Raw genomic sequence first — 20,658 nt, forward strand, 5'->3', positions numbered from 1 at the left:
TGTTGCTCAGTGTAGTGGCGCTACAGCATGAACGCTTGCCTACTGCTGCTAGTGTGCGCGCTGACGCCAGCTCTGGCGGCGTTCGCAGCTCTTCGCGGTCGGACTCGTGGAGGCACGCGGCACCGCACCACCACTGCGGCATACCGATGCGGCTGCTCGACCCCAAGCGGCGCGCCTCGTCGTGGCTGGTGACGCGCAAGACGTCGCAGGACTCGAACCTGTCCAGCTCGCGCAACGACTCGTCCGGCTCGGCGACGACGGCGAGCACCAGCACCTGGAAGCTGTCGCGCTCCAGCGCCTCCAGCGACGCGCGGCACGCGCAGGCGGCGGCCGTGGCGGCCGCGGCGGCGGCGGCTGCTGCCTCCATCGTCGCTCCCTGTAAGTCACCACGCTGCTGCTCTGCGCCTGACGTGAGTTATTACGAGGGCAACTCAAAAAGTAACAACAAGCTACCAGTATTAAATACAGTTCCTCACTGTCGCCTGATAAACAGAGTAACATCCTACGTGATCAAAATGCCCAATGGGCGTGTGCTATGTTGTAACGTCCCCTTAGAAAAATTAACGAATTACTGTGCTGCGGCCCTGACTAACATTAACCTATGCCTTTCACAAATCACTTACCTCACAAAAATCTTCGTTACTCGAACTACTGCAATACAGCGAGCGCCACTACTGTCAGCTAAATAAAAGATTCAAACTACGGAAGGCACTAACTACTGATAGGTATAGTTAGCAAATGAAAGATTTTAATAGAGAACAAACAATGTAATTACCTTTATAGTCATAATATATATAGCAGTTCATGACATCCATTCTTACAAATAGAAACGTCCCCTTAGAAAAATTATACAAGACTGGTCTATGTGAAACGTCCTCTTTGAACAATTATACACGAATGTGCTTAAACTGACACACAATATCTTTAGCGCAACGCAATCTGACTTCCAAAAATCCCTACGAAAGAATGGCCCTGACTAGCATTAACCTATACGTTTCACAAATCACTTACCTCACAAAAATCTTCGTTACTCAAGCTACTGCAATACTGCGAGCGCCACTACTGCCAGCTAAATAAAAGATTCAAACTACTGAAGGCACTAACTACTGATAGGCATAGTTAGCAAATGAAAGATTTTAATAGGGAACAAACAATGTATTTACCTCACTAGTCATAATATATATAGCAGTTCATGACACCAATTCTTACAAATTTCAAAACTCCGCCATTTCTCTCCCCACGTCCACCACAGCTGGCGGCTCACCTCCAACTGCGCAACGCTACGCGCTGTTAGCATCCAGCTGCCGCTGCCCAAGACTACAATGGCAGACAACAATGCAAACCAGCCACAGACTGCACACGGCACAGCCAGTGATTTTTATACAGAGCGCTACGTGGCGGCGGCGTTACCAATAAAAAAACCTAAACAGCCTACTTACAAAATTTCAAAACTCCGCCATCTCTCTCCCCACATCCACCACTGCTGGACGCTCACCTCCAACTGCGCAAAGCTACGCGCTGTTAACATCCAGCTGCCCAACACTACAATAGCGAATATTACAACAATGCCAAGCAGCCACAGACTGCTCACAGCACAGCCAATGATTTTCATACAGAGCGCTACGTGGCGTTACCAATAAAAAAAACCTATACAGACTACTTACATAGCCCCCATGCTCCCCACAAAAAATTTTACAAATTGTTTTGGGCACTGGCCAATACATATTTGTTAAAATTTTTTCACAATTCCAATAACAAAGGAATCAAATGCACACACTTATTGATACAATAATGGTCAAAGATAAAATTTTCTCATAGTCCATAACGACAGTCCTGATCATTCATCACAGTAAAATTGCAGTGTTTTTCTCGAACTTTGAGCAGTAAATGAAAATGCACACAGAAGTAGTGGAGTTCCATGCTGTCTTGAAGAAGTAGTGTTGTCCTTCCAACGGAAAGACAGTCCTGACTCTTGACATGCAGACAGGTAATGGGCCACAACAGAGCAAACCCACAGCAGATTCAGTCGAAATTGAAGAATATTGGTAGGTAGGTCATCACAGACCAGACGCACTGTAGTCCTGGTAGAGATTATGGTATTGGTGGGCCACCAGAGGTGCAGACCCACTGCAGTTCTTGTAGAAATAAAGGTATTGGTGAGTCATCAAAGGTGTAGACGCACTGTAGTCCTTGTAGAGATGACCAGCAGTCATCTGTGCAGGTGCACAATCACCATTGAAGAGTCCGTAATAGTTTTCCAAAATCATAATATATATATAGCAGCTCATGACATCCAGTCTTACGAATTTATTGTCTCTGTCCAGATCATCCGCTCTCAAAACTCCGCCATCTCACTCCCCACATCCACCACTGCTGGCGGCTCACCTCCAACTGCGCAAAGCTACGCGCTGTTAACATCCAGCTGCCCAACACTACAATAGCGAATGTTACAACAATGCTAAGCAGCCGCAGACTGCTAACAGCACAGCCAGTGACTTTCATACAGAGCGCTACGTGGCGTTACCAATAAAAAAAAACCTATACAGACTACTTACAATCTATGCTGCTCGGTATCCTGGACGACATCATCCAATTGTCCGGACCGATCGCCAGATAGTTACGTTATTTAAGGAAACACGAAGTGTTCAGCCAGTGCAATGTACGCTGATTTCCTACGTAATGTTCTACAGAGTACGCGAAAGATCTTAACCCCCCTTCTAACAGCCGTGTACCGCAAGTGTCTAGAGGAAAGGAAGGTTTCAAATGATTGGAAAAGAGCACAGGTAGTTCCACTTTTAAAGAAGGGTGCAAAACTATAGGCCTATATCACTGACATCGAGCTGTTGTAGAATTTTAGAACATGTTTTTTGCTCGCGTATCATGTCATTTCTGGAAACACAGAATCTACTCTGTAGGAATCAACATGGATTCCGGAAATAGCGATCGTGTCAGATCCAACTCGCTTCATTTGTTCACAAGACCCATAAAATATTAGATACAGGCTCCCAGATAGACGCCATTTTCCTTGACTTCCGGAAGGCGCTCGATACTGTTCCGCACTGTCACCTGATAAACAAAGTAAGAGCCTACGGAATATCAGACCAGCTGTGTGGCTGGATTGAAGAGTTTTTAACACACAGATCACAGCATGTTGTTCTTAATGGAGAGACGTCTACAGACGTTAAAGTAACCTCTGGCGTGCCACAGGGGAGTGTTATGGGACCATTGCTTTTCACAATATACAGAATGACCGGGCCAAATATCTCACGAAATAAGCATCAAACGAAAAAACTACAAAGAACGAAACAAGTCTAGCTTGAAGGGGGGAAACCAGATGGCGCTATGGTTGGTCCGCTAGATAGAGCTGCCCTAGGTCAAACGAATATAAATAGGAACCCCCATTTTTTATTACATATCCGTGTAGTACTTTGTGATAGATGGCGGTGTAATAGTCACAAACGTATAAGTACGTTTCGTGATACATTACCCCTGTTAAAATGGACCGTTTACCAGCTGCGGAAAAGGTCGAAACCGTGTTTATGTATGGCTATTGTGATCAAAACGCTCAACGGGAGTGCGCTGTGTGTGCTGCTCGGTATCCTGGACGACATCATCCAAGTGTCCGGACCGTTCACCAGATAGTTACGTTATTTAAGGAAACAGGAAGTGTTCAGCCACATGTAAAACGTCAACCACGACCTGCAACAAATGATGATGCCCAAGTAGGTGTTTCAGCTGCTGTCGCGGCTAATCCGCACATCAGTAGCAGACAAATTGCGCGAATATCGGGAATCTCAAAAACGGCGGTGTTGAGAATGCTACATCAACATCGATTACACCCATACCATATTTCTATGCACCAGGAATTGCATGGTGAAGACTTTGGACGTCGTGTACAGTTCTGCCACTGGGCACAAGAGAAATTACGGGACGTGACATATTTTTTGCACGCGTTCTATTTAGCGACGAAGCGTCATTCACCAACAGCGGTAACGTAAACCGGAATAATATGCACTATTGGGGAACGGAAAATCCACGATGGCTGCGACAAGTGGAACATCAATGACCCTGGCGGGTTAATGTATGGTGCGGCATTGTGGGAGGAAGGATAATTGGCCCCCATTTTATCGATGGCAATCTAAGTGGTTCAATGTATTTCCTACGTAATGTTCTAACGATGTTACTACAATATGTTTCACTGCATGACAGAATGGCGATGTTCTTCCAACGTGATGGATGTCCGGCACATAGCTCGCGTGCGGTTGGAGCGGTATTGAATAGCATATTTCATGACAGATGGGTTGGTCGTCGAAACACCATACCATGGCCCGCACGTTAACCGGATCTGACGTCCCTGTTTTTTTTTTTCTGTGGGGGGGGGGAAAGTTGAAGTATATTTGCTATCGTGATCCACCAACAACGCCTGACAACATACGTCAGCGCATTGTCAATGCATGTGCGAACATTACGGAAGGCGAACTACTCGCTGTTGAGAGGAATGTCGTTACACATATTGCCAAATGCATTGAGATTGACGGACATCATTTTGAACATTTATTGTATTAATTTGGTGTTTACAGGTAATCACACTGTCAAAGCATGCTTTCTCAGAAATGATAAATTCACAAAGGTATATGTATCATATTGGAACAACCGAAATAAAATGTTCAAACGTACCTACGTTCTGTATTTTAATTTAAAAAAACCTACCTGTTACCAACTGTTCGTCTAATATTGTGAGCCATATGTTTGTGACCATTACCGCGCCATCTATCACAAAGGGAAAAAAGTGATCCATCTAAAACATTCGTATTTCTTTACGTACTACACGAATATGTAATAAAAATGGGGGTACCTATTTTAAAAAACACAGTTGATATCCGTTTGACCTATGGCAGCGCCATCTAGCGGGCCAACCATAGCGCCATCTGGTTTCTCCCTTCAACCTAGACAAGTTTCGTTCTTTGTAGTTTTTTCGTTTGACGCTTATTTCGTGAGATATTTGGCCCGGTCACGATCAATGGACCACCCTGTATATAAACGACCTAGTAGATAGTGTCGGAAGTTCCATGCGGCTTTTCGCAGATGATGCTGTAGTATACAGAGAAGTTGCAGCATTAGAAAATTGCAGTGAAACGCAGGAAGATCTGCAGCGGATAGGCACTTGGTGCAGGGAGTGGCAACTGACCCTTAACATAGACAAATGTAGTGTATTACGAATACATAGAAAGAAGGATCCTTTATTGTATGATTGTATAATAGCGGAACGAACACTGGTAGCAGTTACTTCTGTAAAATATCTGGCAGTATGCGTACGGAACGATTTGAAGTGGCATAATCATATAAAATTAATTGTTGGTAAGGCGGGTGCCAGGTTGAGATTCATGGGGAGAGTCCTTAGAAAATGTAGTCCATCAACAAAGGAGGTGGCTTACGAAACACTCGTTCGACCTATACTTGAGTATTGCTCATCAGTGTCGGATCCGTACCAGGTCGGGTTGGCGGAGGAGATAGAGAAGACCCAAAGAAGAGCGGCGCGTTTCGTCACGGGGTTATTTGGTAAGCGTGATAGCGTTACGGAAATGTTTAGCAAACTCAAGTGGCAGACTCTGCAGGACAGGCGCTCTGCATCGCGATGTAGCTTGCTGTCCAGGTTTCGAGAGGGTGCGTTTCTGGACCAGGTATCGAATATATTGCCTCCCCGTACTTATACCTCCCCAGGAGATCATGAATATAAAATTAGAGAGATTCTAGCGGGCACGGAGGCTTTCCGGCAGCCGTTCTTCCCGCGAACCATACGCGACTGGAACACGAAAGGGAGGTAATGACAGTGGCACGTAAAGTGCCCTCCGCCACACACCGTTAGGTGGCTTGCGGAGTATAAATGTAGATGTAGATGTAACATGTCAAGAATTTGAAACTCTCGGGAAGTGAAGATGCATCCTTTGAGAAAGTTCCGAAATACGCCGACGGATGGCATGACAAGCTGAATAGGAAAGGCAGTTGAAACAAAATGGCCGCGTTCCTAGCTGTGAGCACCGTAAGAAAACAGCTACCAGTAATACGATGTGTTTGTTCGGAGGGCGTGAAACCTCCACAAATCCGTAGAAGGTTGTTGGAAAGGTATGGAGATAGCTGCAATCGTGAGAGAAGGGTGTACGAGGGGGTTGATGCCTTTAAAAGTGGGCCTAAGTCAGTCACAGATGAGCAAAGCTCTGGCCGTCTCAGCACGGCCGTTAAAAACAACTTAAATTGGAAGTAACACATAAAAAATTTTGTGAGGAAGGCTAACCAAAGACTGCGTTTTATTGGCAGGACACTTGGAAAATGTAACACATCTACTAAGGGGACTGCATACACTACGCTTGTCCGTCCCCTTTTAGAATACTGCTGCGCGGTGTGGGATCCTTGCCAGATAGAACTGACGGAGTACATCGAAAAAGTTCCAAGAAGGGCACCAAGTTTTGTATTATCGCGAAATATGAGAGAGTGTGTCACAGAAATGATACAGGATTTGGGCTGGGCATCATTAAAACAAAGGCGTTTTCGGCTGCGACGGCATCTTCTCACGAAATTCCAATCACTAACTTTCTCCTTCGAATGCGAAAATATTTTGTTGACACCGACCTCCATAGGGAGAAACGATCACCACGATAAAATAAGGGAAATCAGAGCTCGTACGGAGAGATATAGGTGTTCGTTCTTACCGCGCGTTATACGAGATTGTAATAATAGAGAATTGTGAAGGTGGTTCGATGAACCCTCTGCCAGGCACTTAAATGTGATTTGCAGAGTATCCATGTATATGTAGATGTAGACGAGACTGTAGGCCGCGCTCCCGCCATGACACTTGAGATATCCGACGTATTTCTGTAGAAGTTTCAGGCAGAGAACTGAATATCAGTGTTGGATCCGCTCATACCAGCAGTATTAGCGAGATTCTCAAGTATCCTCTTTTATGTAGACGATGCTCACTGATAGACACAAGATGATGAGCTTTCAGGTTGCCACATCATTTCTGGCGTCATACGAGGCTGAAGTACACAACTTTCTGACACGCTACGTCACGGAAGACGAATCCTGGGTGCATCACTATGAAACAGAGAGCGAAAGACAGTCTTCCGAATGGCGACACACGTCTTCTCCACCCTAGAAGAAATTCAAATACGAGCCCTCTGCCGGAAAGGTCCTTTTGACCCTCTTCTGGGATACGAATAGACCGAGTTTGGAGCACTGTCAGCAATGGGATGAAACAGTAAACAGCGGCCGGTAGAGCGCCATGTTGAATAACGAGCTAAAGCCAGCAATAAGGAGCCGTCGCAGAGGACTTGTGTCGAGAGTCGTTTTTCTCCTTTACGACGACGCTTGCCCTCACACCACCGCTACAACTCCTACCGTCATCAGGAGATCGAGATTCCATGTCGCACTGCACCCCTCATACAGCCGTGATCTCGCTCTTTCGGATTACCAGGTTTTAGGACCCCTGAAGGCTGTCCGGAGGACGACGATTTGAAAGTGGTGATGAGGTTAAAGAAGCGGTGCATTCTTTGTTGCGGCACAACCGAAAACCTTTTATTCGAATGAAAAAGAAAAGTTGTTGCAACGGTATGAGGAGTTTATCAAAATGGAGAGCCCTCTATTCCAAAATCCCTGTCTGTAATAATCACAGTGTCCCAAAAAAATTGTGCTCGTCCGTTCCCGATCACTTCAATCATCTCAAATCCAGACTGAAAGAAGGAGAGTGTAAAATAACTTTGGAGGTTGAAGGGAGATTGGAACATGACTGCTTGTTAGTGGTTTGCCAAAATAAAATAGTCCTAAGTAAGGAGATTATATCCTCGCTTGGTGAAAACTCCGAGTCATTGTTCAATAAAATGGGTTTGTCGTTCGTTACGGAAATTTTAAGAATAAGTGAAAAACATGAGGCTTTTAATGGTTTTGTTTAACAAATCGGACCTCCCGTTTGTCGAACTCCTGGCTACGTCCTTCATTACGACTGTCCATTGACACGGCAGTGTCTGTTAATGGAGTGGTCTTGAGCTTGTCCAGCATTTATCGCTATTCTGTGAAACCATCGATATGCGCCGTTGACAGTACAGTGGTTAACCTTGTCTTTATTTATTAGGTCTCTTTCTTGCACGTCTGTTCGGTATAGATTTTTTAATTGACTATATACTTTGTTCGTGGTGAGCTGGAGACTTCAGATTTTAAACCTAGCTCAGAACTGGGTGATAACGCCATAGTGCTGCCTGCAGGAGGGGAGGGGTTCGGAGGGAAACGGTGGTGAGCAAAATGTATAACGTAGGGCAACGCCTGTCCGTTTGGACTTCCTGCACGATGGCTCTGCTTAGCAGGTTGCATCGCAGCCCCTAAGGTCGCATTGTGCGCAAATTACATGCTGCACAAAGAGACTGTCACAACCCACTCGATTTATTGCTGCACCACTGTTATGCCTGAGGCAATTTCTACCAAACTGGGTTCACGTACTAATTGCAACCTGGAAAAATAATACGAGCACCTCCACAGCTGATGGTGGGAGTGAAAAGGAGTGATATAAAAGCTTAATTCAGAGATGCCTGGAATAATTTCAACGAAATCTGTACTGTACTCATTTTAGAAAGTTTTTATTACGTAGTACACTCTCTTGTCTGTCTGCCTGTCTATTCGATACAAATTTCGCAATTTATCGATGAGCCAGAGACTTGATGTATGTAAGAGGATGCTTTTTAGACGACTTTTATTTGCCCCTTTTCCTGTTCCAGTCAGTAGTGGTTTACAGCAAGAACGCTTGCTGGTACGTTTCCGTGTCATGTTGAGTCTGTAATTTTTACCTTCACGCTCTTTCCCGAGTTATACGTAGGAAGAAGCAATATACTGACTGAGTCAGGTAAAGAGAAACATAAATAAACCTGAAATTTACCAAATGTCTAAACTCCTCAAAATGTTTGAAATCGATTGAAAAATTTCATTCACACAAGACTGAAAACCACAAAATAAGTACTTAACTAACAATGAATTTCTAATACTCTACCTTTTTAAATAGGACTAAGAAGTATAATATCGTTTCTCCTCCATACAGATTCTTAATCCCCCAAATTTGTGATTGCGGATTTTTAATAGCTGCTAAAATACTTGCAAGACTTAAAACGAAAAATGTGGGGCACATGCATTAGGTGGTGAACTAAACATACATGCATCATTGAGGAAGTACCGCGACATGCATCGACACTATATACTGCACGCTCTCCACGTTTTTCAAGTTTCCCACGTATTTTCACCGCTATTAAAAATTCAAATTGTGTGAAGCTAGGAGAAGTTATTTACACTTTCTAGTTCGACTTAAAACGTGGTATATTAAAAATTTATTATCATATAAATAATTTCCGATTCAGAGCGCTTCATGGGCTGCTTGAACACACGATTTTCACTGCACTCTTAGCTTAGCTTATGGCTGGCAGGAGCCACCTGTTTATTCCACTGGTCTACTGGTCTCTGTGTGACCGCCAGTGTGAGTGATCGGAAACTGTGTTCTACCTACGCCGATTACAATACAAACAGTATATAGAAGTGCAGACTTTAAAACGTTTTCGTTAGGTCACACAAAACAGCTGTTGAAAGGAAATAGCACGATCTCCAGTCTAAATCGGACATAAATGGTAGCAAGGAAGGAAATTCCAGTTTTGAGTGCAAAATGTCAAAACCATAAGTAAATTTCTTCACTAACATCTACATGTGAACTTTTTCATGGATTCCAGCCTCCACTACAGTATTAAATTTCCTCTTAAATGTAGGACACCACTTTAAAAAATAAATAAATGAAACACTTCCTCACTTTAAGGACTAAGAGTAAAATGTGTATGGTTCGGAATAAACAAGCATAAAATATCATCACGGAAAATAATCTGCAGCCTACATTATTTAAAAAGATGCTTTATTAGCAAAAGCGTACATGAATTAACATAGTCTTGTAACATGTAAAACCTGGAATGCTAACCAAAGATTAAACACTTTTTATTTTAAGACTGTTGAATAGTATGGCTGATTCAAGTTACTTTCTAACTAATGACTGTTATAATCACTTCAAATATTACTCCAATATTACGCAATAGACCACTTGAAATGTTTGTTTGCTTTGTTCAATCTGTGAGTTACACTTAGATGACAAAAAAAATGGGATCCCAATATGCTCATATGCAGAGGGCGGTAGTATCGAGTACACAAGGTATGACAGGGCAGTGCATTGGCGGAGCTGTCATTTGTACTCAGGTGATTCATGTGAACAGGATCTCTGTGTGTCGGTTTCCTGTAGATACTGTGGCTGGGGTGCCCATTGGTTTTCCGTCGAACGAGGACGTCAAGGAAGGGCAATGCACCGTCTGTCTCGACTTCCACCGTGAACTTGATGTGGCCGTGAATGCTGTTCAGGTGTTCTAAATATTCTCCCAGTTTTTCACGACCAGTGTCTACAGGAAAACGACACACACAGATCGGTATCTGCAAAAAATGGTTCATATGGCTCTGAGCACTATGCGACTTAACTTCTGAGGTCATCAGTCGCCTAGAACTTAGAACTAATTAAACCTAACTAACCTAAGGACGTCTCAAACATCCATGCCCGAGGCAGGATTCGAACCTGCGACCATAGCGGTCGCTCGGCTCCAGACTGCAGCGCTTAGAAACGCACGGCCACTCCGGCCGGCTCGGTATCTGCACGCTCTCAGCCACCACCATCCGGCACAAAAATGTGGCGTTCTGAATACCCTCGTCCATCGTGCTGAAGTCGTCTCAGACTCTGAAAGTCTGCCACTACAACTGAACCACCTCCGAAAAGTCCTCCGGGAAAACGGGTACAGCCACGGACAGGTGTCACAGGCTATATCTGGTGTGACACACAAGAAACACACCAACAGAGAAGAGAACACCACCGAGGATGAAAGCAAGAAACTTGTGTTTTTGCCTTTCTGTGGTACACTGTCGGGAAAGATTAGCCGCCTCCTGAAGAGATACAACATTTCATCGGTGTTCAGGTCCCAGCAAAAATTTGTCAGATCATGATGTAAGTAGTCTGATTAGGTTTTCTTATTGGTAACGCCACGTAGCGCTCTGTATGAAAAATCACTGGCTGTGCTGTGTGCAGTCTGTGGCTAGTTTGCATTGTTGTCTGCCATTGTAGTGTTGGGCAGATGGATGTGAACAGCGCGTAGCGTTGCGCAGTTGGAGGCGAGCCGCCAGCAGTGGTGGATGTGCGGAGAGAAATGGCGGAGTTTTGAAGTTTGTAAGACTGGATGTCATGAACTGCTATATATATTATGACTAGTGAGGTAAATACATTGTTTGTTCCCTATTAAAATCTTTCATTTGCTAACTATGCCTGTCAGTAGTTAGTGCCTTCAGTAGTTCTAATCTATTATTTAGCTGGCAGTAGTGGCGCTCGCTGTATTGCAGTAGTTCGAGTAACGAAGATTTTTCGTGAGGTAAGTGATTTGTGAAACGTATAGGTTAATGTTAGTCAGGGCCGTTCTTTCGTAGGGATTTTTGAAAGTCAGATTGCGTTGCGCTAAAAGTATTGTGTGTCAGTTTAAGCACAGTCATGTACAATTTTTCTAAGGGGACGTTTCAATGAGGCCTATGAATGACGATCTAGGGCTTAGAAGGCCTGGAGTGTACAAGATACCTCGTCAGTGTGGTTGTTACTTCGTCGACCAGACAGTACGCACCGTGGAGCAAAGCCGGACGGAACACGAGAGGTGCTTACGCCTACGATATCCAGAAAAATCAGATGTGGCAGAACACGCCATAGAAAATGGACACCGAATTGTATTCGGCGAAACATCTGTCATTATTATGACGAAGGGATTTTGAGTTAGTGTCATAAAAGAAGCTATTGAAATAAAAGCCTCTGAAAACACCAGCAACAAGGACAGCGGTTTGCAGCTCAGCGCAGCCCCGAGGCTATCGCGATGTTAAAACGGGCGCGACGGACGCGGAATGAAAATAATTACCATATACGGCGAGGGAGAGAGCACTAGTGACATCACAGCCAACAATGCGGCTATATAACGACGCGGCCACGCCGACACAGCAATCAGTCTTACCAAATGACAATGACTGAGGAGAGTTCGGTCGAAAGCTCGTGGGATTTTAACCACCTGATGCGGCTGGAAGCCCGAGAAAATTTGATTACTTCATATCGCCTTGAAACCGTGCGTTCATACATGTTCTTGATTTCCTAAAAACTACATGTGAAGATGAGATGACCAGTTTCAAACTTTCCCAAGTTTGGGTATTATGATATTAATCTCGAGTCATTTGTGTTTGTTCTCTTATGAGCTGGATAGTTTCTGATAACTTTTCGGAATGATATCTCCTTACCCAGTTGGGCGCTGAAGTCTCCCAACAAGACTATTATGTTGTTCTTGTGAACTTTTTTAACAGCCTGATTCCCAGGTCTTCCCAGAATGTTTCTACCTTGTCAGGGTTCATCTTGTTGTCGTCATGGTCTGTTATACGTATCACTTATAATATAAAGTCTTACATAAAAGTAATACTAATACAGTAATAAACACTAATATAGTATTTGCAGAACTTAAGAATCTGAATATACGTTACTGGAGTAGCCACAAAGTGTAGTACATGTTTCAATATGACAATGATTAGCACTTCAGCACTGCCGCATAAAGTAGCTAGAAGTAACGCTATCTACATTCTGTATGCAAGGAAAGCCTGCATAACTGGTTTCTCACTCAGATATCTCAGTCAATTATTGGTTGTTTACGAGAAGAGCATGTTATGCCTAGGGACAGGAAAATTTCACGAAAACCATAGTACGAAAAATAACATGAAATTAGGGTTTTTTAGTGAAATAACGCGAAAACGACGATTTTTTACGAAATATCTCGATCTCTGTAATTTTGCCGTACAAAATTGTTATCAATCTCAGGATAATAGTTTACTACTATACTGAATGTTATAATTGCATTTTTTCTTCTAATCTCCTCGAGGATGAGGTCCATTTATAATCTTCAGTTAAATTTGGCAAAAACTTCGCATGTGTAAAAAACATAAAATTTGTCAAGTAGGCATCGACTTTGACAAAAAAACACCGACTTTGGCAAAAAATAACATCGAGTTCAACAAAAAACAAGGAATATGAATAAAAATAAAACCGAGTACGGCTAAAAACAGAATTTGGCAGGAAAACCCTCGAGTACGGCGAAAAGGAACACCGAACTTGGCACGAAAATATACCAAATCTGACAAAAAATTCTAGAATTTGGAAAAAGAATACCAACGAATTGGGCAAAAATAAGAACTAACTTAGCGGAAAAGTAACACAAAATTTTGGAAAAAAATTACTCTAGATGGGGTAAAAATAATACTAAATTTGGTAAAAAATAACAATGAATTTGGCATAAAAATTACCTTGTATTTGGCAAAACAACACCTACTTTGGCTCTAAATGATACTGAATGTGGAAAAAAGACCGAATTTGCCAAAAAAAATATTCTGAATTTCACAGAAAATACACTGAATTTGTCAAATAAATAATAACGAATTTGCAAAACTATTAACTAATTTCCAAAAATGGCCACGAATGTGACAAAAAATAACATTTAATGGGACCAAAAACTAACACCGAATTTCACTATAAAATAAAACTATTTTTTTGTTCCTAGCTACGCCTCATGTAACACTTATAAAGCCTATTAGCATGTGACGAAATTCAACAGCGACAGGAGCGTGGCCTATTGAGACTGTAGTTTATCGTTTAGCGATATTGCTTTCTCACGTTCATCGAGTTCCAACGTTTGTTACAATCTGCAGTATCTCAGCTTCCACGCGACTTGCGGCAGAGAAGTAGACACATTGTTCGTTCAGTAAGGCGGACTCGTTCACTTTGTTAAATACCTTAAGTTAGGAAACGTATTTGTTTGCAGCACAACAAGTATCCATATAGACAGTGCAACGCCGTCTGCAGCACCACGGATTGTCGTCATGGCCATCATTGTTGTGACTTCCTTTGACGTATCAACAGAAAAAGGCACGCTGACATTGGCGCCAACAGGTACAGCGATGAATACAGGCCCACATCACATCGCCGTCTCAGATGAGTCCCGGTTCTGAATACAGAGAGACGTTTCTGTCTGTGGGTGCTCCGATGGCAATTACCGTTGCCTTATTGCATTAGTCATTGCCATCGTAATATGGGCCAGCAAATTACACTACATCCTTATGATGACCTAGTATCGTACAGGGCCTTTCTACGGTGTAACGTAACACTGAAATCGATTCACATAAAATAAGACTTACAAGAGCAGCTGAAGGTTCATGTCTACTAAATAAAGTTTATCCCCTGTTTCTCCACTTCGAGGGGTATTAATGTGGCATTTTTGTTCATATTCATCAAGATTTCTCAGTCATTAAGACCTTTTTCCCATTTAAGATTTTTAATTTTTGGTTTCAATTTAACATTATTGGAGTATAAATAAATTATCTTTGTTAATATTTTGTTGCTTTATATCATAAATTGTTGGACACTCCAGATTTAATCATATAACGGTGTAATTTCATATGGTTGACTCAAAAGGATGGCACCATTTCAGTATCATAAAAAGAAATACTATTCATACACTATTGAAATAAGCGTATCATTTAGGTACCAAACGAATACGATGATGCTGTAATTTACCGTCTAGTAAGGTCATCCGAAGACCAGTATCAGCTGCAAAGCGATTTAGAAAAGATTGCTGTATGGTGTGTCAGGTGGCAGTTGACGCTAAATAACGAAAAGTGTGAGATGATCCACATGAGTTCCAAAAGAAATCCGTTGGAATTCGATTACTCGATAAATAGTACAATTCTCAAGGCTGTCAATTCAACTAAGTACCTGGGTATTAAAATTACGAACAACTTCAGTTGGAAGGACCACATAGATAATATTGTCGGGAAGGCGAGCCAAAGGTTGCGTTTCATTGGCAGGACACTTAGAAGATGCAACAAGTCCACTAAAGAGACAGCTTACACTACACTCGTTCGTCCTCTGTTAGAATATTGCTGCGCGGTGTGGGATCCTTACCAGGTGGGATTGACGGAGGACATCGAAAGGGCAGCTCGTTTTGTATTATCGCGTTATAGGGGAGAGAGTGTGGCAGATATGATACACGAGTTGGAATGGAAGTCATTACAGCATACACGTTTTTCGTCGCGGCGAGACCTTTTTACGAAATTTCAGTCACCAACTTTCTCTTCCGAATGCGAAAATATTTTGTTGAGCCCAACCTACATAGGTAGGAATGATCATCAAAATAAAATAAGAGAAATCAGAGCTCGAACAGAAAGGTTTAGGTGTTCGTTTTTCCCGCTCGCTGTTCGGGAGTGGAATAGTAGAGAGATAGTATGATTGTGGCTCGATGAACCCTCTGCCAAGCACTTAAATGTGAATTGTAGAGTAGTCATGTAGATGTATACGAGCGCTGATCAACAAACACTGAGACTGATTTATTTTCACAGAAGTTTATTACTCCATTTCAATGTTTACATTATCTTTTTCAAAGTAATCCCCTCTTACTTGAATGTACTTGTTACAGCTTCTATGTCAGTCCGCGAATAGAGGGTGCATGCCTTTCTTTGACAGGTCTTTGAAAATCGCTTTTCTTGAGCACTGCTTCAGAGTTCTCAATCGAATGCCGCGAAGCCTTACCTCCTCCTCCCCCCCTTTTCTTTTTTGAGTCATCAGTCTCCTTCTGACTGGTTTGATGCGGTCCGTCACGAATTCCTCTCCTGCGCCAACCTCTTCATCTAGACTAGCACTTGCAACCTACGTCCTCAATTATTTGCTTGATGTATTCCAATCTCTCTCTTCCTCTACAGTTTTTGCCCTCTACAGCTCCCTCTAGTACCATGGAAGTCATTCCCTGATGTCTTAGCAGATGTCCTATCATCCTGTTGCTTCTTCTTCTTATCAGTGTTTTCCACATACTCCTTTCCTCTCCGATTCTGCACAGAACCTCCTCAGTCCTTATCAGTCTACCTAATTTTCAACATTCGTCAGTAGTATCACACCTCAAATGTTTCGATTCTCTTCTGTTCAGGTTTCCCCATAGTCCATGTTTCACTACCATACAATGCTGTACTCCAGCCGTACATTCTCATAAATTTCTTCCTCAAATTAAGGCCTGCGTTTGATCCTAGTACACTTCTCTTGGCCAGGAATGCCTTTTTCCCTTTGCTAGCATGCTTTTGACGTCCTCCTTGCTCCTCCACCATTGATCATTATGCTTCCAAGGTAGCAGCATTCCTTAACTTCACCTGTTTCGTGACCATCAATCCTAATGTTAAGTTTCTCACTGTTTCATTTCTGCTACTTCTCATTACTTTTGTCTTTCTTCGATTTACTCTGAATCCAGATTCTATACTCATTATATTGTTCATTCCGTTCAGCAGATCATGTAATTCTTCTTCACTTTCACTCAGGTTGGCAATGTCATCAGCGAATCGTATCATTGATATACTTTCACCTTGAATTTTAATTCCACTCATGAACCTTTTTTTATTTCCAGCGTTGCTTATTCGACGTACAGATTGAACAGTAGGGCCGAAAGATTACATCCCTGTCTTACACCTTTTTTAATCCGAGAAATTCCTTCTTGGCCGTCCACTTCCATTATTTCCTCTTGGCTCTTGTACATATTCTAAATTACCCGTCTCTCCCCATAGCTTACTCCTATTTTGCTCAGAATTTTGAACATCTTGCACCGTTTGACATTGTCGAATGCTTTTTCCAGGTCGACAGATCTTATGAACGGGTCTTGATTTTTCTTTAGTCTTGCTCCCATTATCAGCCGCAAAGTAAGAATTGCCTCTCTGGTTCCTTTACCTTTCCTAAAGCCAATCCGATCGTCATCTAACACATCTTCAATTTTCTTTTCCATTCTTCTGCATATTATTCTTGTAAGTAACTTTGATGCATGAGCTATTAAGCTGACTATGAGACAATTCTCGCACTGTCTGCTCTTGCAGTCTTCGGAATTGTGTGGAAGTTATTTTCCTGAAAGTCAGGTAGTGTATCACCAGACTCACACTCTACCCATCAACGTGAATAATCGCTTTGTTGCCACTTCCTCCAATGATTTTAGAAATTCTGATGGAATTTTATCTATCCTGTCTGCCTTATTTGATCTTAAGCCCTCCAAAGATCTCTTAAATTCTGATTCTAATACTGGATCCCCCATCTTTTCTAAATCGACTGCTGTTCCTTCTTCTACCGAATCAGACAAATCTTCCCCCTCGCACAGGCCTCCAATGCACCCTGTCCACCTCTCCGCACTCTCGTCTGTATTCCCACTGCATTCTTAATGCTATCAACCCTTGCTATTAATTTTGATGAAGGTTATTTTGATTTTTCTATGCGCTGAGTCTGTCCTCAGCATATTTCTTTTTCGATTTTTTCACATTTTTCATGCAGCCATTTCGTTTTAGCTGCCCTGCACTTCCTATTTATTTTGCTTGTCAGCTACGTGTCCTAAAGAGTTCCTCGGCTTTCCTGAACGTTTTTGTGCGTCCTTCTTTCTTCGATCAGCTGAAGTATTTCTTCTATTATCCGTAGTTTCTTCGCAGTTAGTTTCTTTGCACCTATGTTTTTCCTTCCAGCATCTGTGATTGCCCTTTTTAGAGATGGCCATTCCTCTTTAACTGCGCTGCCTACTGAGCTAGTCCTTGTTGCTGTATACTTCAAGCATATCTCGTTATTCCTTAGTACTTCCGTAACCCCCTTCTTTGCGTACTGATTCTTCCTTGCTAATCTCTTAAACTTAGCCTACTCTTCATCACTACTACATTGTAATCTGAGTCGATATCTGCTCCTGAGTACACCTTACAACCCGGTATTTGATTTCGGAATCTAATTGATATCTTCCCGTGTCACCCAGCCTTTTCCACGTATGGTTCCTCCTCTTGATATTCTTGAACAGAGTATTTGCTATTACGAGCTGAAATTTCTTGCAGAGTTCAATAAGACTTTTTTCTCTTTCATTCCTTGTCCCAAGCCCAGCTTCTCCTGTAACCCTTTCTGTCCGCTATGACTGTTTGATTTTCATCTTCCTTTACATATATTTTCTCTGTCTCTTCATCTTCGGCTTGCGAGGTCAGAATATATATCTGAACAATCTTTTTCGGTGTTGGTTTACTGTCGATTCTGATAACAACAACACTATCACTGAACTGCTAACAGTAAACACACTCTCTGCCCTACCTTCCTAGTCATAACGAATCCCACTCCCGTTACACTATTTTCTGCTGCTGTTGATATTACCCTATACTCATCTGATCAGAAATCAGAAATCCTTGTCTTCTTTTCATTTCACTTCACTGACCCCTACTATATCTAGATTGAGCCTTTGCATTTCCCTTTTCAGATTTTCTAGCTACCCTACCACATTCACGCTTCTGACATTCCACGCTCCGACTCGTAGAACGCGAACTTCTCGTTGGTTATTCAGTCTTTTTCTTATGGTCGCTTCCCCCTTGGCAGTCCCCTCCCGGAGATCCGAATGGGGGATTATTCCGGAATCTTTTGTCAATGGAGAGATCATGATGACAGTTTTTCAATTACAGGCCGCATGTCCTGTGTATACACGTCATGTGTCTTTAATGCAATTGTTTCAATTGCTTTCTACATTCTCATGCCGTTGATCATTGCTGAATCTTCCACCTTTAGCGGCAGCTTCCCACTCCAAGAACAAGAGAGTGCCCTGAACCTCTATCCGCTCCACCGCCCTTCTGACAAGGCCATTGACAGAATGAGGGTGACTTCTTATGCCGGAAGTCTTCGGCCGCCAATGCAAAAAATGGTTGAAATGGCTCTCAGCACTATGGGACTTAACATCTGAGGTCATCAGTCCCCTAGAACTTAGAGCTACTTAAACCCAACTAACCTAAGGACTGCACACACACCCATCCCCGAGGCAGGATTCGAACGTGCGACCGTAGCGGTAGTGCGGTTCCAGACTGTAGCGCCTAGAACCGCTCGGCCACCCCGGACGGCCCGCCAATGCAGATTATTAATCAAAATTTAAGCGGTGGTGGGTCTCGAAACAGGGATCAAGGGGGTTTTGATTACTAATCAAAGACCATGCGTTGCCTGCTTTAACTTTGGCGATGTGAAATAACAAAAAAAAATTAACAGGAGGATCAATCGGGGCCATAAGGCTGTGTGGTACACAGGTAATGTTGAATTGAGCCAGAAACTGCACGACTTGATTTGCGACTTGAGGCCGCACGTTGTCATGATGGAGTCGCCACCCATTCCGAGAACGTTCTGGTCGTTTCCTCGTAATGTGCTTCTTCAGTTTAGCCAGTACTGACTTGTAGTATGTTACTGTAACAGTAGTGTGGGGGTGAATTCCATGCTGGTAAATCATTCCGCGACAGTCAAAAGACGTGACCACCATCACTTTCCCTGCAGGTGGAACAAAAAAAATGGTTCAAATGGCTCTGAGCACTATGGGACTTAACATCTTAGGACATCAGTCCCCTAGAACTTAGAACTACTTAAACCTTACTAACATAAGGACATCACACAACACCCAGCCATCACGAGGCAGAGAAAATCCCTGACCTCGCCGGGAATCGAACCCGGAAACCCGGGCGTGGGAAGCGAGAACGCTAGCGCACGACCACGAGATGTGGGCGCAGGTGGAACAACTAACAACTTACACCTTTTTTGGTATTAAAGAACCTAGCGATTTCTACATTGTGCTAGTTCGTTTTCCTTACAAGATCATAATGATGCACTCATGATTCGTCATCGGTTACAATCGATTCCACAAACACATCCTCCACATCAGCAAATAGGTGCAGCACCTCACAGTTTGTCTCCATCGCACAGGTTTTTGTTCTATAGTCAACAGATGTGGTACATAACGGGCACAAACATTGGGTCATATGGAGGTGATCATGTATAATAGTAAAGATACTGCTGTATGAAACTCTCAAAACTTAACCGAGGTTAAGTAATCTTATCCGCTGACTCTCACGGACAATCACAACAGCTGTATTGGTACTGACTTCAGTCACAGAAGAAGCCGAAAAGCCAGGCCTATCTTGCGTAACACTCACAAGTCTTTGGAAGTCCTTGAACCATCTAAACACTGTTGCACGAGGTAAGTGCATATTCACCGTACACTTGCTGCAACTTTTCGAAAGTTTTAGTTCGTGCGTGGTTTAACATCATAATTGCTAATCACGAAGTAGATGAAGATCAGGAATTCTGCTACCTAGACAGCAAAATAACGTAAGATGGACAGAGCAAGTAGGACATAAAAAGCAGACTAGCACTCGCAAAAAGAGCATTTTTGACCAAAAGAAGTCTACTAATAACAAACATAGGTTTTGATGTGAGGAGGAAATTTCTGAGAAGGTACATTTGCAGCACAGCATTGTACGGCAGTGCGACATGGACTGTGGCAAAACCGGGACAGGAGAAAATAGTCACATTTCAGACGTGGTGTAGGAGTAGAATGGTTCAAAATTAGCTAGGCAGAATCGGCGAGCAAAGGAACATGTGGAAAACACTGACAAGAAGAAGAGGTAGAATGACTGGTCATGTCTTAAGGTACCGGAAATAACTTCCATGGTGCCAGAGGGAGCTGTAGAGGATGA

The 20,658-nt window shown here is 42.9% G+C and overlaps 1 protein-coding gene across 1 annotated transcript in view; it reads left to right on the forward strand.

Moving 5' to 3' along the window:
* The window catches only part of LOC126282058 (lutropin-choriogonadotropic hormone receptor-like), an 800,001-nt gene that overhangs the window by 770,574 nt on the left and 8,769 nt on the right, over positions 1-20,658 (forward strand). The window contains exon 21 of the mRNA XM_049981496.1: positions 89-329. Coding sequence (XP_049837453.1) covers positions 89-329 — 241 coding nt within the window. The remainder of the gene's footprint in view (positions 1-88; positions 330-20,658) is intronic.

This window comes from Schistocerca gregaria, chromosome 7 (genome assembly GCF_023897955.1).
Source record: "Schistocerca gregaria isolate iqSchGreg1 chromosome 7, iqSchGreg1.2, whole genome shotgun sequence".
Classification (NCBI taxonomy): domain Eukaryota; kingdom Metazoa; phylum Arthropoda; class Insecta; order Orthoptera; family Acrididae; genus Schistocerca; species Schistocerca gregaria.